Genomic DNA, 26,749 nt, shown 5'->3' with positions numbered 1-26,749 from the left:
CCACCTGTCCCAGAGCAGGTGAATTCCATCCACTCACAGGCTGCCACCTGTCCCAGAGCAGGTGAATTCCAGCCACTCACAGGCTGCCACCTGTCTCAGAGTAGGTGAACTCCAGCCACTCACAGCCTGCCACCTGTCCTGGAGTAGGTGAACTCCAGCCTCTTACAGGCCGCCATCTGTCCTGGACACCTGTTCAGGACACCTCACCAGGTTTTCCCTATAAAAAGGGATTCAAAGCTCAAACCAATGGGTAATGCGAAAATCCCTTCTCTCCCTAAACTCTTAGACATCTCCTCTTCACTCCTGCTCATACTGACTTGAGTGTCGAAGGGCCTGTCCGGAGTAAAACCCGGTCTGGTCTTCTGACCTCGCTTGCCTTGTGCAGGACTCAGCCCTCATAGCAGGACTCTCCCTCGACCACCTCACTCCTCGTTCACTCCGGTCCTTCAGGACTCAGCTCCTCTAGTCATCCAGCTCAGCTCTTACATCACTGCTGTACCTGTTACCGATTTTAGGTCTAACAACTAACAATGTTTCTTTCTATTGTCATTCATTTTATTTACAATAAATTTTCTATTTGAAAACTTTTTTCCATGGAAGATTTACTGGAATTTTGTCTGTGGTAGTTACAGTCGAAGCATAGCATGGGTAAGAAAGGTCCATCATTTTACAACACATGTTTTGAAAACGTAGGTGAGGCTCATAATTTCACATCTCTGCATAACATGGGTGGGACCCAACATTTTACACTATATTTTGATAGGGTAGGTCCCACCAACTCCGCTCAGACATGTGCATCGGGTGGGCCCAATTATTTTAACTCCTAAGTTTTGATGGGGTGGGTCCCACGGTCTCCTTTCAAGGTGGGGCTAACCATTTCACAACTCATGTTTTGGAGTCTGCGGCATTTATCTATCTATCGGATAACCATTTCACAAATCATGTTTCTTTCTAATGTTGTTAGTCTTTTTCTAAGAAATTTTTTTATTGAAAAACTTTTCCATGAAGTTTTTTTAATGGTAATTTTTTCTACGCCTCATGCTTAGCATGGAAGTGTTTTACAACATGCCTCTGTAAACTGAGGCCCATCATTTTACACCCATGTGTGGGGCCGACCATTTTACATCTCATGTTTTATTATGGTACGGCCCCGCCATCTTCACCCAAACCCATGGATATAAAGGAAAATCAGTCGCCTCGCTCTTGTTATGGGAACGAAACCACCTTAAAGACTTCCATTTTAATATGAACGATTTGCTAACGTCCATTGCAAAAGGCATTTCGCAGGTGGTCAGCTCACTTTTCAGCAGCTTTTGTCTTCTTTCATGAAGTGGCTGGTCTGACATGCAACAGACCCGCCACGAAAAGCCTTTTTGGATGGAGGCTAGCAAATCCCTTAACATGATTCTGATGGAGAAGGTGCCGTGAAGGAGAATGTACAACAATATAAAGAACGTGGGTCAATAAGACAACTAAACGGATGGAAAATATGAATAGCTAGCAAGTCCTCTTTCTAACTTCCAAAATCCTTATATCCTTATCCTTACTATTCTAAAAGCCTAAACCTCGAAATTTCGTCAACCATCTTCCCCTAAATTCCTGCTATATCCTGATCTTATGGCCTTTGATATTCTTTATTATTTCTTAAAAAACAATCTCACGCGTCCGTACCATATACTATTTCCGTCTTTTCGTCTCCCCAGTTACTCATGCAGAAGTATCCAAACAATTACCGCAGTCTCAACCAATCACCATGGCCTCTTCTCTCGACTTTATCACCCGTCCCGCCAGGTGTCTGGCCATCTTATGCATGCTTTTGTAAAGTGTGGTTTCCCTGCATACCGTCTTCTGCTTTTTAGAGAAGATGCAAGGAGAAGTTATGAAGCTTTTCAGAAATACGATTTTTTGTGATTTTTTATTCTACCGAACTGCTCAAGGTACTCTCTCACTCTCTCTCTCTCTTTATGGGTGAAATTTCGTTGCAAGTTCTCCTTATGTGGAAACCCAAACAGGGTGGCTCTTAAAAATCCATTGATTGAAGGTGCAACTGCTCCATATATCTCAGTTTAGTTTTTTTTTTTACTCTCTCATTATCTGAAGGTGTGGATTTTGGCTTCAATTGTCTATCTTTTTAATAAAACTTCAATTGCAATATCTAAATATGTTAAAATCTTTGGTTTACAAGAAGAGATTATGTATCATTGAAGTGCCGAGAAGAGGAATATTCATTTCATGAAAATAAATGCCTATGGTAAGTGGGTATTAAATGTAAACTCTTGGAAAATTGTGTTGCATTTTATTTTTTCTAACAAACCATTATTTACTCAGAAAATTTCTTATTATTTTTTTCGTATGAAAGTATTAAAAGTGCTGTCATTTTCCTTATCACTTTCGATTGAGAGAATTGACTTTCAATTGACAATGGTTTGTGGAAACTTCTATTCCTTTTTCCCCTTTTCTGCTGAAATTTTCACAAAGTTCATCTAAAAAAATGGGAAATGCCTATGGTGAGTGGGTATTAAATATAATCTCTAGGAAAGTTGTATTGCATCACTCAACTTGATGGAGAGTCATATTAAATTAACAGAGTTCCGGAAACATTTGATTGATTGAGCAGTTGTAAACTCAAATGATTAGACTGTAGAAGCTTTTAAACTTGAAATATTTATGGAGTGCTACACAAAATTTATAACCAACTGGGATCCTAGCCTCATCAAGGCAATGTTGAGTTTTAAGATTTTAGAGCTCGACCACAAAGTTTTAAGTCCAAGGCCTCTGATTCCAAATTTTAGAAATCCTCACTGAGACATCATATTTGCTAAAGCAAGTTTATTTAGCGAATTACCTTAGGTTAGAATCATTTCTTGCCTTTGGGCAATCTGATAATCACAATATTTAATTTCGCTTTGAATGATGCTCTATTCATTTTGGAATTTGTTGTTAAAGTATAACAGATTAAAAACACCTTTAGCTTTTGGAGTGATTGGTAGTTTCACATTTGTGAATTGATCTGAGTGTGAAACTTATTATGGATTCAAAATTGTCTTTAGGTTGATTGAGTGTAAAACTGATTATTGACTCAAAATTGCCTTTAGACCCTGTTTGATAGGGTTTCTACTTATGCATTATATGGGTGTATTTTTTTATTCTAGGGTTTGGATGGTAAATGGTTTATGGGAAAAATGATTTCATTTCCTTCTTCCTTTGTTCTTTCTCATTTTTTTTCTTTGAACTTTGGTGTTGAAAATTTTTCAGATGTAAATGGAATTATGGTTCCCTTTTCTATGCTTTAGAATGTATGTGGTTGTGCCCCCAAATGGCAATTGTTCGTACATCAAAAAACAAACCCATCCCCAGTAAGAAATCTAGCAATACATGAAAGTTCTTTCAGTTTTCTGGGTGTATTAGACAAAGAAAAGAGATATGTTTCACTTGAAATGATCATATTACTTCTCTCTTTTTACATAAGATTGATCTGGTTCTGTCTAGCCATCTTCGTCTTCGGTTGTTGGGATTGAAGCTCAGTTTTCAGTGGAAGTTGGGTGTCATCCTTTGAGGGTTGTTAATATTTTTATTCAATTATTGGTGTGGGTTTTCAGAGATCATGTTGTTAAATTATGTATCGTCTTCACAGTGATATCCTTCCATAGATCCTTCCATTGAATTTGTGAGGTGAAATTACAGTCCAACGAATGGGCTTTCGTGACCTTACCTCTTGCATCTGTGTCTTTATTGTTATAGTATTTGTGTATGTCACTTGGACGATGACATTGGCAGAAGATTTTGATTTCTAATTTGGTCAGCACGTGAGTCTCTCCCAACCCTCAATCCTCTCGACACGAGATGTAAATTGTTGCTTTGAAAGTTTAAGCCTGCATGATTTATATTTGGGATTGAAGCTCAATTGAGAACGATGTTCCTGTGGTTGATGCTTTTGACAGGCCATTTGGTGAGGCGGCAAAAGTGATGGTTGAAGAGAAAGGCATAACTGTTAGAAATAAATTCCTTTGGAGGTGCACTTTAGAAAATTCTGTTTGGAATTCTGGGGATGAGGTATGCCCTTATCTCTGCTAGTTGTTGTTGTTGGTTATATCTTGCTAACTTAGAGTGAATGAAAATAAATGCTTTCTTAATAGCAGTTGGAACTGAACGTCTCTAATGTTACATTGTGTATTCTCCTCCATGTGTTTCTTTTTTCATTATGCAAAGTATTGGGTAATTCATTTAGGAGTTGTTATATGGTGTGTGAGCATAGGTACAAGTGGCCCCACATGTCCAATTATCTAAACCATATATTTGCAAGGTCTTGCTATGCAGATAAATAGTTTGGATCATTGAACAAGTGGCCCAACTTGTAATGGAATGCTATCAATTATTTCGACATTGATAGGGAAAAGGCTCGAATGATAGTCCAGTCAAATGAATATATAGATCTATGCTCAAAGCAAAGAAATTTACAACAACTTTTAAAATGTGAACTGTTGAATTGATCGAAAAAAGGTGTCACATACAATTAGGTTCAATGGGAGGCTTCATAGCTTGGTAGGAGATGCATATAGAAGTATGTATAGAAGTAGGTTGTTGCAAAGAAGATCCCCTCTTTGTAACTCTTTTTGTTTAGAGGGGCTTCTTGATTTTCATTTTTTAACTTTTTAGATGAAGATATCTTTAATTTCACAATGAGTACATCTCCCACTAAAGTTTACTGGGCCTTTTTGAGTTTTCGGCATCAAGTAAGAGAACCTGATTTGATACATTCTTCCTTTTCTATCATTGATCCTTATTCAACTTGTATATGTTTGTCTATAAATTGACATGGACACAATTGAAGTAACTTAAATATACAGTTTTCCTATTCAGATTTTGCTTCTTTCATTCCCTAGGTGAGTGGTATAGTTTAAGTGAATTGTATATTTGAAGTTGATTCTTCAGTGACTATGGTTCTATGAGTAGCTATTCTTAGATGCATGTTTTCATAAGTCATTTACCTTTTTCCATTTGATCTTTGCTTTGTTCTGGATGATCTTTTTTGAAGACATGGCTATTTTTTTTCCAGTTTAGATCTTCGTGTACTTCAGCAAAGCTCCCTATTTTCCTCTTAATATCCTAGGTTTTCTTCCTTTTTACCATTAGAATCGTGTCTTTCTTTGTTTCATTTGAAACTGCTATTTTCTTGAGTCGGTCTTCCTTTCACCTACATATTTTTCCCTTGCATAAGATCTGGTCTTTGTAAGGTGAAGTCCTTGGGTAGATGCATAATACTATTAAAGCATTGGATTTGGAGGATTCGAACAAACTTTATTTCATCTCTTTTCTGTATTTCAAGAGTGTGAAGGGGGCTACTAGTTTGTTATAACTCGAGATTTTCAAGAAAAGCTCCTTTTTTCAGGTAAAATCTGTGAATAAATTATCTTTCATTCTTTTCTTCTTGGGTTTAGAATTTCCATTTTCTTTGTAATGGTGAAGTTATAAGATTGGATTTGACTTGAGAAATGGAGAAATGGGCAGTTGGCATACAAGAATGTGCTTCATTAGGAAGTTAATTTCTAAAGGATTCTTCCTAAGCAATACTATAAGATTATACTCGATGAAACCAGCAGTGGCTAGGATAATAGGAAATAACCCCAAAGCAGCAGTTGTAGATGATCTTTCTACTATTTCTTGCATTTTGGCATGCTTTTCTTCATTTGCTGCGCATGCTTTCGCCATAATCTTTTTATACTTCTTGGTCTTTCTTCGTCAGATTAGCAGTGGCACAGGTTGTTAAAATTGGGTTGCATTCAAATTTTTGTATTGTTTTCCATTTAAATTCCAAAGACTATCTTCTATTTTTGTTTCAGTAACAGGTTTACCCAGTGTGTCATTAGTTATTAGAGTTATTTCATACAAAATAGATTCGAAAAAAAGGAAAAAATTATTCAGTGATCGAAGGATATGCCAAGAACTAAGATGAACCGCAAAGTACATACAGATCAATTTTCTGAACTTTCTTATAATTTTATTAGTTTCTTAGTTGTTCTTGCTTAACATTATCTTAGCTATTTGAAGAAATGCAAGCTCCATAGGGATGTTTCATCTGCAAAGTCTTTGAGATACATTGGAAGGTATTTGGACACTGCTAATATATGTGCGAGTTGAATTTTTTTTCTAAAAGTGACTTGATTGATATGATTATCTTTTTTTTTTAACGGTAATAGATATGAATTAGATTTTTCATGCATGTTCACTATGAATAAGAACCAAATTCTTCCTGGGTCTGATATTTTGCAGCAAAGGTTTTTTGAGAAAAATTCTGTTTTGCAAGAATAACTGATATGAATTATGAATGGCTTCAGCCCTGAAAGACCAAAGTCATGGAGTGTATACAACAGATCATCACATCCAGTAGCAGATGAGGCACCATAGATGCATTTGAGCACATTTGTGAAATCGTGGAGATCTTTGAACATTTGTTGAGGCCAACATCCTCTTTCCTTTAACCTAGAAACAAAGCCAAAGGATCCCTAGAATCATATCAATCAAGTCAATTCCATGAAAAGTGAGCCTTGTTTTATAATGCATATTGAGCATTAAAAGTTGACACTGTATAAAGTGCCCTTGTATTTTTCCATATTGATATTCACTTTACTTATTCAGGCCATTCTGTTATTTATATCTTTGTCGCAGGTGCATTTGCACGTGCACTTTTTACTAGTATGGTAAAAGTAAAGAAGTCCATGCTCTTCATAATTTCAAAACAAAATGCCATGGCCGTTGTTCTCTGAACACGTGGCTTTGTCTCCAAGTTATAAATGTTTCATGACCCGAGAAAATTATAAAAGAGAAGATTACAAAATCAAATCAGACCGACATACGGCATCACGTTGTGGACCCCGATCCGAGAGAGGCGGCGGTGAGGGAAGTGCCCCCCACGCTATGTCTCTATGGATCATCCACGTGAATGGAGAGCTCTACCAAGGAACTCTCGAAAGAAGTGCCCCTCACAGCATGAGTGGCGATACAAAGGTGAGATACCTCTCGATTCGGGGATTAGCCCAGATTCGAGGCGTACCTTAAACAAAGAAGAGTCGCCATCCAAGGAAAATAGGCAAATGGGCCCTGGATCCCATACTATGCTCTGTTGCAACGGATAACCAGAGATATAAAAGAAGGTCCGTGCCTGGTTACGAATTCGGAAGGTCTAAAGAGCACCTCATCCGCCCAAGTGCAAGCACCTGGTCTCTTATGCCATTTACTTAATAATTTTGAAGAGTTTTGGGCGAAAATCATATGAAATGGGAACACAAATCTCCGAGAAGACGTCTATCTAATCATGCATGTCTCGGAGGAATAATAAACACACATAAAAGAAATAAAAGAAGTGTCACCTGAGAATAACTAGGTTATGAATGTCAAACCTAATTGATGTCTAAGTTCTGGTGTGCAAACACATGCATGCTACAGCTAAAAACATTGGATCTGTATATGAAAATAAGACAACACATCAAAAACACGCAACACAAATCAATTCTATACATGACTGGACAAAATGAGTCCTAAACTCTAATGCGACTTGACTCGGACCAAGATGGACATCCATCCCAGCTGCTCTACGTATCCCGGCCTCGGGAAGAATCGGAGTCAACGTAGTTCGATGTCCTATTCTAAACTATTATGCCTATCCATCTAGAACTGCTATCCTAGACTCGATTCCACTAGACTCGACTGATTTTTAAAGCTTTTTTTGCACGATTGCTTAAATTCAGATGAATTGTAATTTTTAGGACTCTCTATATGCCCTAACTAATGCAAGTTGATTAGCCTTAAGCTAATGCAGGTGAGCCCTACATCCTATGTGTAACTAGGCTGTACATCCTAAAGAAAACCATGGGCTGACTATATGCTTCATAGTCTAGCCATCAGTTCGACTAAATGTCTAACCGATCGACTCAAGGCCTCCTAACTCTAGGGACACTCACACGACAGGACACACCATATCAATACAAATCAGGACAGCCTCCTAACTCTAAAACACCCCAACTATCTAGGACAGGCTCCTAACTCTAGGGGAAGATCTTTTTGAAAAGATTTTGAAGATTTTTTGTATTTTTTAAAGGTTTGAAATGTTTATTTTTAAAGGTTTGGCTGGACTTGGGATGTGAATCCCAAGCTGCACTACGTACCTTGTGGAAGAGGATCAAGCCAACGTAGTTCGGAATAGAATTCCTAACTACTCTCTTAAGGACTCAAGATTTTTGAGATTTTTGGTTTTTCAGATGTTTTTTATGTTTTTGACACAAGAGGACAGAATCCTATCATCATAAGGGGAGGACAGACTCCTGATGTCCCGCAAAGGTTGGACAGCATCCTATGCTTTGCGGGGGAAAAAGACAGAAACACGACTCTGCAAGGGTTGGACAGCATCATATACCTTGCAAGAGCGGATAGAAGAACATGATCTGATGAAAGGTTGGATAAAATCCTAACCCCTATGATGATAGAATTTGATTCCTGAACAAGAGGACTGACTCTCTAGACTAAGGACGGATTCCTATGTTAGTGGACTATCAAACCAAAATAAAGCTCACAAGTAATAAGGAAAAAAGAGACCATGTGCATATTTGGCAAAGGAAAAACACCCAGCCGGGCCGGACAGCTACCTAGCCCTAGGGTGCAACAAATGTGCAACCCAATACCCATAAGGGTAGGGGTATGTTGCCAAGCCGAGTAAGGTATTCTCCCAAAACTAAACGACGCACAAAGAGGAGGTTTAGCAAGAGAATGAGACTGGGTAAGTCTCTTAGACATAGAGGTAGGATAGAGAAAAATGCTAACGAGACTAGGCAAGTCTCATAGGCACAGAGATGAGATAGAGAAAAATGCTAGCAAGACTGGGCAAGTCTCCTAGGATGGGCTTGGGCTATCACCTTCATCGCCCTACAAGAAAAAAGGATTCTAGTATCTAAAGAAAATTAACAGCAATCTATAAGACTGTGTTAGTCTATCAAAGAGAGAAGAAAAGGTTACCAGATAATCGCAAATTCCACTCTATTCTTATAAAAATAAATCAAGTGCTAAGCAAAGAAGAATTTTCAATAAAAAAAACAATACACAATCTATAACAATCATAAAATGATAAACAACATTAATTAGTCCAGACCAGCCGCTGGATAGCCTAATAAAGTAAAAGAAGACAATATCAAACACTTCTATGCCCAACCACAAACACCACCCCAATATGGGGATGAAATCAGATGATGCTAAAGTAATCATCTGATATCATATACACATGATAATATTTCTAATCCCGCCTTGAGATCAGACAGTACTCATGTCGATAATATCGAATAGAGTAGTCATCTGATCTCCTTCTTCCTATTAAACAATTTATTTAAATAAAAAGGAATGAGTATAATAAGATTTGAGATAATCTCACCTGAACAATCCATTTATTACCATCTTCGAACCCTAACTCAAAGCTTAGTATGAAAGAGAAGTATTAAATTTCTAACAGATTAGGTAAATCTAATCATATCATGAAAATGCTTTGAAGTAGATAATTCCAACATTAGGCCTCAGGAGAATGTTAGAAAAGGAGTGCTTGCTCTCTTACTTTCAACCAAGTGAAGAAAGAAAGAATAGTCTAAAACAGTGTGAGCGCAGATAACAAAATGTGAATGCATGACTGTGTTAAAAGAAAAATTCATAGATGGACTTCTCATATTTGAAACCTTTGCACTGTGAATTGGATATGGACTAGATTTTTAGATTTCCAAATCAGTGACTGACTTTTGGAAAATCAGATTCCAAAATGTGCTGTAGGAATAAGCAATTAAAAATCTATAAATCTGTATGTTTCCTTCACCTCCTTGCTGCACAATATAAGCTTATTTTCTTTATGACATTCAAAAAGGGTATCCAGCATCATAGAGAACATTTTACTGGAATCACAGCAACAATGAATGATGATACACTGATCATAAGAAATTCCAACTGAAGAACAAGCTGGGGAGCGAGTTTTTCATCAAATCAAATGTTCAATCATGATTAGCTTATGATCTACTCTACATATCCGAGTATCAAAGTAACGCAAACACACAGATCATGTAATATCAACATATTAAACATGTAAACCCAGATTATCCTCTTGAATAATTGGAACATGAACTTTTAACAAAAATTGGAAATGATTTGCAAGCAGATCTAAATCAAGCAACACAACAGAATCTTATGACATAAAGATAAAACAAAGTACAAGCATCAATTCAACTTAATAGTATCAAGTGTAATATGATCTTAAGCATAAAAAAAATGAAGATTACCGGAGAAGAAGATTTCAATGTGGGAAGTTAGGGTTTCGAAATATAAAAAAAAATATATAGATCTGAAGGTTCGTAGTTAAAACAAAATGCAATTTGAAAGGAAATAGAAATAATTTGCAGAGAAAAACCTGACTGGAGCTTTGAATTTTTGTAGCCTTGCCGGTGAAAAATGCTGCAGAAACCCCTCTCTTGTACTTGTTCTCCCTCAAACCTTCTCTCGTTCTCTGATCTGCAACAGATTCAAGATTTTTGAAGAGATCGGAGAAGAAAATCGAAGGCCGGAGCACCGATCCGCCGGAAAATAGAGATCGGAGAAGAAGATCTAAAGAAAATAGGTTTCTCTCTCTCTCTCGTCCTCTGTTAGATCCGTTCGAGCGACAATCCGAGGGTTTGGATTAGATCGGAGAATGATCGGAGAAAGTGAACCTCGGCCGGAGATCCGGTATCCTTGCCGGAGAAGAAAATTTGGGGATTTTGCTCAGCTAGGGTTTGTATACGATAAACTAAAAGAGATCAATGCTTTGATGAAAGAAAGAAGAAGAGAATAGGTGAAGCCTGCCAGCCGTAGTCTTGCCGGAGAATTCGAACGAAGCTCGCCGGAGGATCGATCGGAGAAGGATCGGAGAAGACGAAGAAGGATCGGAGCTGACAGAGAAGGATCGGAAGTGAATCGGAGATGGATCGGAGAAGTATCAGAGAAGGATCTCAGATCTGCAGAGGCAGCCGGAAGGGATGATCAGTGATAGAGATGGATCTACCGGAGGATGATCGGAATCTGACCGATGATGAGCCGGAGAAGGTGGAGTACCGGAGCTTAGATCGGAAAAAATGAATCTCAGATTTGCAGAAAAGGCCGGAGGAAAATGGGGGAAGACGATCGGAATACGGCCGGAGAAAATGGAAGCCGTAGGATTGGAGGTGTAGAGGTTGCCGGAGAAGGATCGGAGATCTGATGGATCTGACCGGAGAAGGATCGGACAGAGAAAGAAAACCCAGTTTTTTTTTCTCTCTCTCTCTCACGAATTTTTTCTTTTTTTTAAAAAAAAAAACAAAGCTTATGCTGGTATTTATAGGGAATTTGGGATAATGATATTGGCACTACCATTTGATATCTGCACAAATGTGCGACCCTAACACGCTAATTCACCCCATACCGCTTGATAACTGCACTAACTCCACTTGTCTTTTCCAAATTTTTTCGTCGGATTTTTCTGAAATTTTGCCAAGACATTTCTGAGGTTTTAAGGCTTCTAAAAAATGTATTCAAGGGTACTTGGGGCCTTTGGATGACTGGAATTTTCCTTCAAATACACGGATTTTGGGGTAAAATGAAAAAACTAGTGGGCCACCCCCTCATTTGCACTACACACACTGTTTCGGTCCATTTACTAGGCAAACGAGCTTCGATCTCGATGAAATTTTGCAGGGGGTTAGAAGAGACCCTCATCCAGCCTAGGGTGAAGTTTGGAACCCTAATGCTGAGATTTGGACGGATTTGGCACGAGCCGGGAAGGTTTAGGGCTTAGTCAAAATGGGGTGTCTACACACGTTTTTTCTTTTTCTTTTTTACTTCTAATCAGATCCTGACCATTTGTTAATAGGCTCTTTAGGAAGAGAGAGCCTAATAAACAGTTTTGGACTGGCCATCAGTTCTCAAAGTCTAGAACGAACAGGGTTTAAAGGCATCTATCTATAATGGCAGAGATTATGTGGTGGTCGACGGTCAAGTCCCAGTGAAGGCGGTACGTGAAACATACCACTCTTGATATGATCCAACAGCAGCGCACATTTTAGGAGGCTGCTTTTGGGCACTTTTGAGGAGGATGCTGTTGGATCAAATATCAAGGGTGGTTCTGCTTTCACGGTACTTGACGGTTTGGGCACCATATAAAAACTCCTATTATGAATGCTAATCATGTTTCTTTCTAGGGATTTGTTAGCGTCCATCAGGGTCACTTTTCACCAGATTTTGTCTTCATTCACGAGGTGGCTGCTCTCACATGCAACTGCCCATCTTCGAAATGCCTTTTGTAATGGACGCTGGCAAATCCCTTATTTCTATTGTCATTCATTTTATTTGCAATAAATTTTTTATTTGAAAACTTTTTTCCATGGAAGATTTTATTGGAATTTTGTCCACGGTAGATTATTTTATAGCTATGGGTAAGGCCCATCATTTTACAACACATGTTTCGATAACACAGGCTTATAATTTCATACCTATGCATAACATGCGTGGGACCCAACATTTTACACTATATCTTGATAGGGTAGGCCCCACCAACTCCACTCAAACACATGCATTAGGTGGCGCCAATCATTTTAACTCTGATTCTTTATGGGGTGGGTACCACACAGTCTCCATTCACGGCTGGGCTAACCATTTCACACCTCATGTTTTGATGGGGCCTACCGTCTACTCTATCTATCTATCTACTAATCATGTTTCTTTCTAATGTGTTTGTCTTTTTCTAAGAAATTTTTTATTGAAAAACCTTTTCCGTGAAGTTTTTTTCACGGAAACTTTTCTATGACAGTTTTTTTCCTACACCTCGTACGTAGCATGGGTGGGGCCATCGTTTTACAACATGTCTCAGTAAATTGAGGCCCATCAAGAGCCCACCATTTTACATCTCATCTTTTAATAGGGTACGGCCCACCGTCTTCAGCCAAACCCATGCATATAGTGGGCCCATCATTTTACATCTTGTTTTGATAGCGTGGGTCACGCCAACTCCACTCAATCTCATTCATCTTGCGAGCCCACATTTTACCTAATATTTTGATGGGGTGTGGGCCGTGGGGCGCATTAGTTTACACGATTCATGCCTCGCACGAGCTAAGAATGCTAGTCTAATGGCTATAAAAAATTTCACATCTATGAGGTATGGAATAGTTGTAGAGAAATTTCCTTGGGATTTGCTAGGGAATTTCACCGAAAGGCATTTAGTAGCTGACTGTTAGATGTGTGGACAACCACCTCAGATAAATTATATGAATGAGACAAAATCTTCTTCACAACTATTCTCGAGAATGCAACAGTCAGCCGCGAAATGCCTTTATGTGAAATTCCCTACAAATCCCAATTTACTTTTATACGATACTGAGGAAAGATTCCCTTGAGGACATGTCCCTCCGATGGTGACCCTATCATTAAAAACAGCTATGTTATTAGTTGTGTCGGCAATGTTCCTGGCCAACTAATGGAAATCCTAAACTAAAAATGGCAACATTATTAAGTATGTTGACATCGTCTCTTCCACTTGATCCGAGTTGATTAATATAGATAGTTAGTCGGTAGATAAAAAAGGGCAACGTTATTGAATGAGAAATGTTATCAGCACTGCTGTATTTTGACGAGGGCACTCCTTACTCTATTAAAAGTACGGTATTGGCCCACACTATAGGATGATCAAAACCGTCCATTAGATAGGCCACAGTCTAAATAGGTTGTGCCCCAAAAATCATTTCCATAGGTCGATCCTAATCCTGCGACAGAGCCAATACCGTACTTTTAATAGAGTGAGGAGTGCCCTCGTCAAAATACAGTAGTGCTGATAACATTTCCCTATTAAATATATTGCCATCGTTTTTCCCAATACAATTGTTATATCCACTAATCGAACTATCGTTGATTAATTGATCGCCCTAATAAGAAATAACAACATTATTAAATATACCACCAGCGTTTTTTCCACTCGAACCGTTATATCCGCTAGTCGATCCATCAGTTGATTAAGGTGGTTGATCGCTCGATTTAGAAACGGGGATGTTATTAAATATACCGGCGGTGTTTTTCCCACTTGAACCGTTATATCCACTAATTGAACCATCGTCGATTAAGGTGGTCGATCTCCCCAGTCATAAATGGGAATGTTATTAAATATATCGGTAGCGTTTTTCCCACTCTAGGAATGGCAACTTTTGTCTCTTATAGAGGTGAGCTATTTGTCGAGGTGTAGTGTCGTGCAACAAATCCGAGGAGACTAGCTTGGCTCTGATGATGTCAAGAAGGGCAATAAGGTCTTTTTCCTCTACTTTTTCATATTCGTGTGTATTTTGAAGTGAAGTCCAAAACTACCCCCATCTCGTAAATCTCTATCCGCATGCCATGCTAAGATATCTGGTTGCTATATAAAGAATTCATTTATACGGTATTTACTATGGCCACTGATATTGGTGCTACCTTGTTTTAATAATTGCACAGACTCAGCTTGTCTTTTCTTTGTTAATATGGTTTCCGAGAGCCTATTGGAACTGTCAAACCACTGACATCTGCTTAAATTATAATAGACATGATGAGTCAGTGCAATTATTAAAACACTGTAGTGCCAATACCACCGGCCTTCAATACGAAGAAAACTTTATCTAGAGTGCTGCGACGAGACCGGAACCGGACAAATCTCAACATGCGACGTGGCATGGGAGGGGTAGCTTTGCCATTTTAAAAAGATAAAAAAACCATTTATTAGGTTTTAATAACCTCTACTCTAGGGCTCGAAAGTTGTTTCCAAAGGCATAATCAACGGCTCATATCATCCAATTCAGTTCAGCAGCGTTCAAACCAATCGGATACCGGGCATAATCAACGGCTCATATCATCCAATTCCATTTTCGCGCCACACGCTACGTCAGATTTTGTTCTTCCCAAAAGTTCCCAAGGGTATTTCCATCACTTGATTCACTTTACTCCTCCTCGCGAATAGGCAAAGTGTCTGTCTACCCTCCACAGTTCACAGCTTCTCATTTAAGCTAGTAGCAAAAGGCATCAGAGAAAGAGAGTGAGATTGCTTCTCGTTATGAAATACTGGATTTGATCATGAAAGGTTCGATTTTATTTTAATCTTTTGTCCTATGTTGTGTGATTTCGTTAAAAAAAATTTAATTGAAAATTATTGTTTTTTTTTTTTTCCCTTGCTAGGGTTTGGATGATTGTTCGCTCTGTGATTTTCTGAATCTGGAAGGGGACCGAGATTCGGTTCTTGGTCCCCGGCAGATAATTTGGATTCGGTGTTCATATATAGTACGATACAATGACTGTTGATTATCTGCGTAGCTCGTTGTTCGGATTTCCTCTCAGAAGTTCCAAGAATCGAAAACACATTCATGTCAATCCCATTGTAAGAAGTAATTTGGAAACTAGGGTTTTCGTTGATTTTTTACGTGCGAGGTGGAATCAGAAAAGCCGTGGAGGAATTAGGTTTTCTCGATTTAGCGAACGAAATCTCGAGGTTTTGTCAGGAAATTCTGGATCAAGAAGGTTTTTTAGGGTGAATTGTGTGAATGAGCATTTCTCTAGAAGTAAGGGTCTGGTTGGATATTTTGTTCCTTTGTGGAAAGAGGGTTTGTTTTTAGTTAGGTGCTCTGTTTTTGTCGCTGTTATTTCTGCAATTGGAATGTTGGTATGGTATGGGCAGGTTAGGGCTAGGAGTTTTATTGAGGCTCAGCTTTTACCCTCTGTTTGTTCAATATTGAGTGAGTATCTTCATCGCGAGCTTGATTTCGGTAAGGTTAGGAGTTTGTCTCCTTTGGGGATCAGTTTGCAGTCTTGTTCAATTGGACCCCATGAAGAGGAATTCTCTTGTAGTGAAGTACCCACGATGAAAATTCGTGTTCGCCCTTTTGCGAGTTTGAGAAGAGGGAAGATTGTGATTGATGCTGTTTTATCTGGGCCAAGTGTTTTGATTACTCAGAAAGAGGATTTTACTTGGTTAGGGATTCCTTCACATTCTGAAAGTGGTTTGCAGAGACATCTTTCAACTGAGGAAGGAATAGATTATAGGACAAAAACTAGGAGAGTTGCTAGAGAGGAGGCTGCTGCTCGTTGGGCTGTTGAAAGGAGTGAAAAAGCTAGGCAAGCTGCGGAGATGGGGTATGTTGTAACTCAGCATGATTTGAATTCAGTAGGAAATGATGATTCGAAGGATGGTGATGGTCATTCGGCTGAGTTTCCGGCCACTGGTTCGTTCTTTTGCATGGATGAGCGGATGCATTGGAGGGATCATCATTGTATGGACATGGGTTTTGAGTACGGTTTGAAACATGCGGATTTGGAGAAATCGTTTGGTGCAAAGATCCCTAGCCGCGGGCTTAGTTTTTGGTCTAGAATATTGTCTAGTCCTGTAAGGCACAGTCTCAAACGGAAGGCTCGTAAGAAAGAGATTGCAGATGCTAGAGTAAGTATTAAAAGAAGAAATCTTGAGCGCAGTGCGGCAGCTGCACTTGCATATTTTCAGGGTCTAGACGGCGGGAAGTTTAGTGAGACTCATACTCAACATGGAAGGCCTTCAACTCTTAGCAGTGATGCTGTTCATGTCGAGAGGGTTGTGGTGATGGATGAGAAAGCTAGTAACATTAACCCTACTGTGATGGATAAAGGTTTTGAAGGCGTGCATCACGAGGAGGAGGGGGGGCATGTGAAGGAGGCACCAATTGAAAGAGGTATTGGGCATTACAGTAGCAATCTAGATATGCATTTTCTTGACAAAACTGAGAACAATATGGAACTTAAAGGTGATTCAGAAAGTAAGCCTTCTACGGAAGATAAACCTATTGTTGGTCAAACTGATAGATTCAGTTTTATACATGCTCCTTTTCTTATGGCTGTTAGGGAACTTGGCAGGGTAAAAGTGTCAAATGAAAACTCTCCATCGCGTGACAGTCTTAACGAAGTAAAGGAAACCAACGCATCTAATCTAAGCATCGAGGAGTTGAAACAAATCCAGGCTGTGGATAGTCATGTTGACTCGGAAGCCAGCTGCCATGCTTTACCTGACCCAACACTGGGGTCTCTCAAAGGCAGATCAGAAGGTAGCAGAGGTCATAAATCTCAAGGTGTCTCGTTTGCTAGGTTTGGACTATGTGTAGAAATGCACCAGTCAATTTCATTTTGGCCCGTGAGCGTGAAAATTGGGTTGTCCTGTTTATCTGAAATCACAAAATCTTTATCTGATTATTTGGCGGTTCACACTCAGAAACTTAAGTCATACATGGGTATACAAATTGATGATCTTGCTCCTGAACTTGCCGAAGGAGTAGATATACATATTGAAAGCATTGTGAAGGTGCTTCCAGTTACACTTGACTCCGTTTATTTCACGGGTGGAACGCTGATGCTACTAGGATACGGGGACCGGGAGCCCAGGTGTGGACTCTTCTGTTATATTTATAAATAAATTTTTTTTCTGGGAAACTAATATATAAAGCTGTCTTTTCCAGCAAAATGCCACGAAAGGATGTGCCCTTTGAAAATTGGCAAAATAGGTAATTAAGGAATTTTGAACCCAGAATTTATCTAGGAACCTGGGCAAGACCTTAAATTTTATTGATATGAAGCAAATGATACAAGAGGAAGACATGCCGCCATGCCTCAAAACCAAAAAAAAAAAAAACAAAACCAATACATCACACATTAAAGCAGCCCCGTCCCCGCTTGCAGGACTAAGGAAATCTTTCTATTCCCAAAAGAATTGATTACATTTCATGTCACAGGCGAAATTAACAAGAGAATCCACTACTTGATTGTGTTCTGTATAATGGTGAGTAAACCTTGGCTTGATTTCAAAAATGAAATCTTTTAAATATTGCTAGTAATAACTTATAGAATGAAAGTCCTTATAAATAAAATTCAAACAGCACCGGTTCAAATTACATTTTTTTCATGTGTAATCAAACAATTGAAAAACATGAAATTTTGGGAATTTTTTTTTCTTTTCCAAACTTTTCCCAAAAATTCCTGTAATCCAAACAGGACCTAAAGGATTGTTTTTTTCCTTTTAATAATGCCAAATGAGTTATTTGAAACTTGAAATATCTCCTTCTAAATAAACCCCAACATAAAACACCTATTTCATGTTTCAAATAAATGTTGTGTGAAATTTTGTTTAGAAACTTATCCCTACTCTATTGCGTGACCTGATGGATCCTTTTCCTGGGAGCTTGTGAACAAGATGGAAAGATGCACGCCATTTGCCGTTTCTTAAATGTTTAGAAAAGTCAATGACATTGTTATTTCGGAAGCTAAGGGAGGACTTTGATGTTTTCTATTAGTAACTATCTTCCCTTTTCATAATATTTTTGTTTTATTTTTTATTTTTTGCTTTTGTTTATCATTTTCTTTTATCTGTTGAAGCTAGTTACCAAAAGGTGATATTCCAGTGCCATTCCTTAAAGCATGTTACTTGCTACACGACTAGCTTATAATATGGATGTTTGCTGCAAAATACAGACTTTTCTTATATACTCTTATATATTTATTCTTCTTCATCATTAAATTTAGGTTTGCCCCTATTCTAGTGTAACTTGAACCCTCATTGTAAAGAATCCTCACTTTGCTGAAATGGTTATCAATCTCGAACTTTGTATCATTCAAAATGTTTAAAGCAAACTGGTTTAGCATAGTGTTGTGATCTTGTTGGAAAATGTGGAGTCTATTATAATATATTACACTACAGTATGTGAAGATGTATTTTTCTACTATTTATGAGTTCTATGGTCCTTTTGATAGAGAGATGGAGAATGTCAATGGACATGTGAAATTTCAAAATCACTATGCCCGTGTCCACGTGCAGCTCTCTGGGAGCTGTAAGGGGTGGAGATCAGAGGGGACATCTATAGATGGTGGCTGGTTGTCTACAGATGTATTTGTTGACAGTGTTGAGCAGAAATGGCATGCTAATTTAAAGTTCGCAAATCTTTTTGGTCCCGTAAGTCATTTAATCTTTTGTGGTATAAAAAAAATTAAAGATCAGGAACTATTTTTCTTGTCTTGGAACATTTCAGATTTTGCTACTTGCAATCTTAATTGCATAAATGTCAACATGCCTGATGTATTCTTAATGCCATAAGCAGCTCTTTGAAAGGATTCTGGACATTCCTATCATGTGGTGTAAAGGGAGAGCTAGTGGTGAGGTGCTTGTCTAAACTTTAACTGATTCCCTTTATCTTTTTCCCACAGATTTAATCACAATATGTCTTCAGTTTATACCTCCAAGGGTCACTCAATGATTTTAATATGTAAAGCTGTTTGACGATGTTTTTTTCTTTCTTTTTGGTGTTATGACCTATCTACTTGATGCATTTTTTGCTGTACTTTTGACTTCATTTTCTCTACCTTTAGTATCAAATGATTGAGTCAGGCCCCTTTAGCCATTTTTTTATGACATAGGGTACCCCCACCTCATTTTAGTGTGGGACTAATCCCTGTGGAAGCACGCAATCACTCGTAAACCACGTGCATCGGGTTACTATGGGGAGAGTCGAACTCGCGTCACTGGGAAGCATACCCAATTTAATGTCTCTATTTCTTTAGTTTTCTTGGTTTGTCTTCTTTTCCTTCTGTTTTGTTGTTCGTGCAAATTATGAAAATTTTGATTTAAAAAATGGTGTCTATTCCGCTGCCAGGTGATTTATCAAAGTCAAATGGTTGTTGCTACGATTCACAAACTTCTTCACTGGCTTTCTGATTTCCTTGTTAAAGCCTCCTCGAAAGCACCTTGGGAGCTGTATATTATCTTTTGGTGTAAAGGGAGACATTTCTAGAAGGAACAATCACTATATCAACCAAAAGACAAGAAAAGAAATCATTATGGGAAAGAATTCTTATTTTAGTGAAATTTTTTTATGTCTCCATAAATTGAAATATAAGATTTCCGTAATTTGATATGTTGCAGAGTTAGGGGTTTAGAAGGGTGTAAAAGTTGTCGACCGCTTATCGATATTACCTCTTAATGTAGTTGATGCTATTTAAACACTTGTTGATCAGCCTGTGTTGGGCTGCAAGTGGGCATCTTATCGACAATTTCTGTAAATTGGTCTCTCTCTCTCTCTCTCTCTCTCTCTCTCTCACACACACACACACACACACACACACACACACACACACACACACACACACACACACAAGTTTTCCAAATCACCCACACGGGCTTCTTATCTAGGAGACTAATTTTAAGTCGATATTTAATACTTTGCAGGTTCTTAGGCATTAAGGCTGATATATCAATGAGTCATTATTCTTTTTGTTTTTTGTTCGTTTTTAGGTGGCCCTCTTCTATTTCCTTAGGGGGCAGTTGAGGTTCATGCCATGAATTTTCGGTACAGAGGTTCATGCTTTGATGTTTATACAAGCTATGCTACTCATATAGGCATGATTTCATGACAGAGTTAGTGCATGATGTTCTTTGTTTGTGCTGAGTGTCATCTCACAATCACTGAATTTTATTGGAACTAGTCAATTTATTTTTAGTGGATTCTTTTCTTTTCGACTTTGTTTTAATAATGACATCCCTCTTTCACTTATGGTAATTAGATATTGACTGCTATTACAATTCCCCCCAAAGCTATCAATGACCAATCAGAAAGGTATTTAATGAGGTGAGAAGTGCCATTGTCAATATGAGGGAATGGAATTATCATTGCCCTACTTTTGTTCATTGTTATGACTTGCCCAAGGATGACCCACATTTTCTTTTTTAACTAGCAAGTCAAATGCCAAAGTTATTGAAGGTGGATTTTGGAATTGAATTGTGTCACCAACCAACATACTGCATTTTATTGGTTCAAAAGAAAGATGACCACATCCTCAATAAAAGTGACCACACGGGATACTATTGAACTTTCATTCTTTTCCATTATTTGCATAATTCAGTTATCATATTTGCAGCACATAATATATCTGTATCAAATTTGCATTATTTTCTCAACTTTCTTTGTTTTTTTATTCTTAGGTTCACGTTTGCATGTCAAGAGGAGAGACTTTTCCCAACCTTCACGGGCAGCTTGATGTGACTGGGCTGGATTTTCAAATATATGAGGCTCCATCATATTTTAAAGTATGTCTATGTTTAATCGATTGTCATGAGTTGCTCTTTTTTCCCCTAGGTTTCTCTTTATAATGAGTTCTGATTTTTTAGTGACATTTTCAATCTTAGGCAAAAGACATTATCTATATCCTTTCATTGTGAATGTGCACTTGTTATTGCCACCTTTGGTTGTGACAAAAAAGAGGATCATGATGGATCAATACTGAAGCCTTTATATCAAAGCCTGTTACTATCGCTAATAGAACTCTTGATGAATGTTAAATAGTGAATTTTTGGTGAGCGTGTTCTTTTGCTGTATATAGAGTTTTTTGAATGGTAAGGATCAATTCTTTAAATGAAGACTGAGGCGGTCTCGAATGGATACATAGAAAGACCAAATAGAGACGAAAAGTACAAAGGGAAAACAAGTAAAGACATTAGCAACTATGGAGGGAGTCGAAGAGTTCAACTCTCTGCCTATGGACAGGGAGAAAGTTGAAGAGCTCAACTCTCTGCCTATGTACTCCTTCTCTGGTGAGCTTATCCGTCTTCCCATTTGCCGTCCTCCTATTATGATTGAAAGATATCGAATATGATCCCACCCTGTCCTGAATCTCATCAAATTGAGCTGCGAATCTCCAAGGTACCTTAAGTGGATCTTTTAGCCATCTTATGACACTGAGAGAGTCACCTCCGACCACCACCCTGTGACTTCACTCTGCAAAAACTTAACTCCTTGGTGTATGGCTCGATCTTCTGCCTCATTTGAGTCTGCCACTCCAATTGGCCCACTAAACGCCCTAATGACATCCCCTTTCTCGTTCCTTAATAGCCCACTAATACCTGCAGGCCACGGATTCCCCAAACTGGAACCATCGAAGTTCAATTTGAGAGTCGCCTGAGGCGGAGGGGACCGGGCTTGTACAACTTTCGGCACACAAGTAGATAGTTCAATAGTATCCTGTGTGGTCTCTTTTATTGAGGATGTGTTTATCTTTCTTTTGCTGTATATAGAGTTGAAGATACCAATTTTTCATAGCGGAATTAATGAATGATGAATGTTGGATGTTTGTCCTGTATTCATTTTCTCTTTATTTCTCCTTTCTTATTGTTATTTTTCCTAATTTTTCTTACTTGTGTAATTTTCACTACAATACACATGCTACCGGGTACTGATATCTGCACTACAATATTTTGAAAATGGCACTGCTCACTTTGTTTTATTCAGCTTTTCATGGTTTTTACAATACTCAAGATACTATCAATATCCAAGCATAATAGTCTCCAATCAGAAAAGCGTACTTTTTTGTTTAGCTTCCCACAGTTGTTATCAACATCCAATCCGAACGGTGTACTTTTGTATTTAGATTTTCAGTGTATCACTACTTGTTGCCTTGTAGCTTGATCTCGAAGTTTTTGGAATGCTCCAAATTCCCATCGAGCATCCAAATCAGGGTCAATATTAGCAAAAACATCTCTGAACAAGGTTCTAGCTCCATGCCAAATGTGTCCGGAAAAGAAGAGCAAAGCAAACATAGCGTGTCCAAAAGTGAGCCAGCCCCTTTGACTGCGACGTAAAAGTAAAACACCATTAGATGTTGTTCACGGTTGTTACAATACTCTTAGATACTATCAGCATCCAATTAGAAAAGTGTCCAATCTCCAAGTTTTTGGAATGCTCCAGATTTCAGCTGTGCATCCAAATTAGGGGTCAATAGCAGCAAAAACATCTCTGAACAAGGTTCTAGCCCCATGCCAAGTGTGTCTGAAGAAAAAACGCAGAGCAAACGTAGCATGCCCAGAAGTGAACCAAATCTGATGGTGTTTTTCGTATTTGTCCAATCAGAAATTGTACTTTTTTATTTAGCTTTTTGTAGTTGTTACAATACTCAAGATACTATCAAATTCCAATCAGAAATGTGTAAAACAAAGCGAGCAGTGCCATTTCCAAAAATGGTGGTGCGGATACCAGTCCCCTACATATAGTGGCATGTATATTGTAGTGAATGTTACACAAAAATAAGAAAAATAACAATAAGATATCATGGGATTTGCTAAGTAATTTCGCAGATGACTTTTGCATGAGCGAACAGCCACACAGGCTCACTTTTCAGCAGATTTTGTCTTAATCATTTAATTCATTTGAGGTGGCTGCTCTCTCATGCAACAATCAACTGTGAAATGCCTTTCTGCGAAATTCCCTAGCAAATCCCTAGTACATGGCACTTTGTATACACACCCCGCTAGACTAATAAGCATGGTTTAAATTTCCACCGACGACATGAAATGACTGAAATGTCTCCATTTCCATCCCCACCGAAGCCGAAGCTGAAACCGAAATGACGGAAATGCATATACCAAAATCGTAAGTGTAATAATAGTACACTATATTACTATGGATTGTATAATTATATGTATATGAATTGTGTGCAAAATGTGGTGCATGTATTATGTACAAATATTTATACGAATTACATGTAAAATTTTGTATGTCCTAAATTACCAGTCATGCGCGACAGTGCATGTTACTAGGGGTTCGATATTTTCAAACCATTATGGATGATAGTCTTGCTTATATGATGGTTTCTAAATGTGTATTTGTGCTTATTCTAGCATTTCCTGAAGTTTCATCTTTAAATTCTATCATTTGCATATGTTTCCATATGCTTCCTTGATTTTACAGGATTTCCACCGAAATTTCCAACCTTCCATTTCTGTAGTGACCGAAACCGAATTTAAAACCTTGCTAATAAGTCGAAAATATGCTACGTTGACTACCGCTTGTTTTTTGGGAATTAAAGCCACAAAAGTCGTACCCATACTTCTATCCAGCTCTAGGCCCTCATAAAAGGCTGAGAAGAACTTCAATATATCATCTATCACTGACTCGGTGACTCCCAAGTCCCAACAAGACTGGAAGAATACCAGCAAAAAACCATCAGGTCCTGGCACTCGATCCTTGCTCATTGGAAATAGACAATTCCTTGCTTCTTCCTCCTCAAATGGCTTTTCTAATTGTGCCCGATCCAGTTCTTCTAAAGAATCAAATTCTATCCCATCAGGTCTAGGCTGAGCACTTCCCTCTTATGTGTACAGTACATTTTCTAATTGGTAAAGCCGCCTCTTCTTGAATCTATTACAACAAAAGTAGCTGCGTTGATGTGTGAAAGGGATGTGACGTGGTGTTCATGCCTCTTCCCATGCTTCCATTTAGTAGTACAAATTCATCTTTATAATTTTATTGTAAAAGTCAGTTTAAATATGCTTAAATCCGTCCGTCATAGTAGAAACTCTATTTTGTTCTACATTCCCCAGCTATTTTGTCCGCGCTTGCTGAAAGAACATGTGGAGTACTTTTTAAGGAGAGAATTCTTTCAAAAAGGGAAGTAGCCTTCAATATATTATTTAGGACCGTGTTGACTATATATGCTACACCACTGAGCCTTTTTTCACTGGTTGACGGGGCCCATGTACTGTGAACTGCCTGCTTGAATACATGAGGTCTGGTACCACATTCTTATACAGGAATTTCACGTGCCTTTATGCTCCATGGGTCATGCTATGTCAATGTAGCATGGTCTGGCATGAATAATTTTGAAACATCCGTATGATTCTTTTATCTAAGCTTGTAAATTTGAAATGCAAGGATTTCCCTTTGAAAAATAGCGTTGTTTCAAAAATTCATTCCACTTTTAAGAATTCAATTTTTTTTTTTGCTAGTATGACAATGCTTTATATATTTTTTCTCCTTTTGAGGGACATGCTACAAATATCATTGTTACAGTTCTTTCCAGGTTGATAGTTCATCCAATGCTCCATTCATGCCCTCGGATTTGTGAATATTTTTCTTTCCGGTTAGAGATTATTTAAGGACTCTCCATTGTTAATGAGTCCGAAACTGAAAAATTGCATTAGTTACCAGTTTGAGAGCACTGATCCATTTATTATGCATGGTCACTTGCAGGAAATAACAGCAAGTTTATGCTTTCGTGGCCAAAGAATTTTCTTGCACAATGCAAGTGGCTGGTTTGGCGATGCCCCTCTGGAGGCTTCTGGAGATTTTGGCTTGAACCCTGAGGATGGAGAGTTTCATCTAATGTGCCAGGTATTTTTCTTTGCTATATGAGATATAGGGCCTCGAAGGAATGTTTCTATGGTCATGTGACCCAATTAGAACCCTAGGTTGGAAAGCTTGGCAATCCACTAATCATGGCCGTCCGCCGGGAACGTGAGACCATATTTCTCAGATATCAGGAGTGTATAGTTCTTTGGGTTGACGACCCTCCTAATGTTGAGGTTCAGTTTGGGTTGGGTCAGGGTTGAAGTAATTCTCTCTCTGGTTAGGTTCGGGTTGTGGCCTCTACCTGACCCAACTCAACGCAACCCGAGTTGCAACCCTACATTTATTGTAGCCTTTTTCCCTTGGAAAAGTCGTGAAACTTTTGCAGCATCAGAATAGAAGCAATGGTATTTTTTTCTTTTTCCTTGGTGGAATATTATTAAAACTCAAACTAGACCCTAAAGCTGAATAATGGTCATTATGATTCTTGGAAAATAGGAGTCTTAAGATGCTATCTTCCTGACATCACAATGGCCATACACATGAGCATATTGAATGATGGAGAACGTATATTAATGGATAGAGCTCTATGTTTTCTGTGTGAATACGTTGTTTGATTTGGGAGCAAAAGGGTAGCAAGGTTGTAATCCAGGGTTTTAGTCTGGCACCATAAACCCTAATCCGCATGAAGTAAACCGTTACCATAAACCCTAATCCGTATGAAGTAAACAATGCTATTTTGGAAAGATGCCCAAATTGGGCTTTTATTTGAATTTTATTAAATTCACTTAACAACAGCAATGCAAATGAGCACTTTGTCCTTACTAAACACTACCAAGTGTACCTGTGTAAATAGGATAATTGACAAAACTGATCTTTGAAAACATTATAAAATATTTGAAAATACTTTCAAGGATGTAAGGCTGAATTGTCAAGTGATATGTATTTCCATAAACTTTGCCTGTCAACAAGAACTCAATTGCTCCCTTGTGAGATTTTATAAAGCAGCTAAACATTTTTTTCCCTTTTTATTTTCTAGTCGACAAGTAGAAACTTACTTCTTATATTTGTAGGTTCCATATGTTGAAGTGAATGCACTTATGAAGACTTTCAGGATGAAGCCTTTGTTGTTCCCGGTACGTGTATTGTATGGTGTGTTTTTTATGGTCTTAAACGCATCAATCTTTAATCAACCAATCCTACTATACCGGAACACACACTGCTTTTAATGGCTGCTGATAGTTTAGAGCCTTAGTCATTTACCAATGCATATATGTTGTCATTAATAAGCACTATCCATGCTATATCTTATGATATCCAGAAGAGAATTTTTCTAGTTTCCCATTATCTTGTTCCATTGACAATGGGTACTTGCATTTGAAGCACTCCGACAACTTTGCTGTACTTGTCATTACGGAATTTTGCGTGGTATTAGCCTGATTTTCTGATAGGATTTGATAAGTCGCTGAACCTTATCCTTTCATGACATACATCACATCAGTATTCATTCAGTTCATCTACTTGCATGCTCATCTTCTCCTAGATTCATGTGATTTTGAAATTTATCTTTTCGAACGTTTGTGTTG

At 38.3% G+C, this 26,749-nt stretch overlaps 1 protein-coding gene and 1 long non-coding RNA gene across 2 annotated transcripts in view; both read left to right on the top strand.

Moving 5' to 3' along the window:
- The first annotated feature begins 1,813 nt into the window (after positions 1-1,813).
- Positions 1,814-6,652, top strand: LOC143859731 (uncharacterized). Its single transcript, XR_013239331.1, has 3 exons — positions 1,814-1,937; positions 3,942-4,053; positions 6,336-6,652. It is a non-coding gene; the product is annotated as an uncharacterized LOC143859731 (long non-coding RNA).
- An 8,682-nt stretch (positions 6,653-15,334) lies between these two features.
- LOC143859073 (protein TIC236, chloroplastic-like) overlaps positions 15,335-26,749 on the top strand; it is a 54,899-nt gene continuing 43,484 nt past the window's right edge. Inside the window, exons 1-6 of the mRNA XM_077369756.1 lie at positions 15,335-17,445; positions 18,808-19,006; positions 19,152-19,211; positions 21,029-21,133; positions 25,068-25,208; positions 26,237-26,299. Of these exons, the coding sequence (XP_077225871.1) occupies positions 15,335-17,445; positions 18,808-19,006; positions 19,152-19,211; positions 21,029-21,133; positions 25,068-25,208; positions 26,237-26,299 (2,679 nt within the window). The remainder of the gene's footprint in view (positions 17,446-18,807; positions 19,007-19,151; positions 19,212-21,028; positions 21,134-25,067; positions 25,209-26,236; positions 26,300-26,749) is intronic.

Source organism: Tasmannia lanceolata, unplaced genomic scaffold, assembly GCF_043159265.1.
Source record: "Tasmannia lanceolata isolate RefF3 unplaced genomic scaffold, GAP_Taslan_0.1 ptg000003l, whole genome shotgun sequence".
NCBI lineage: Eukaryota > Viridiplantae > Streptophyta > Magnoliopsida > Canellales > Winteraceae > Tasmannia > Tasmannia lanceolata.
Note: the sequence above shows the minus strand (reverse complement) of the source record. Positions and strands in the feature narration are given on the sequence as shown.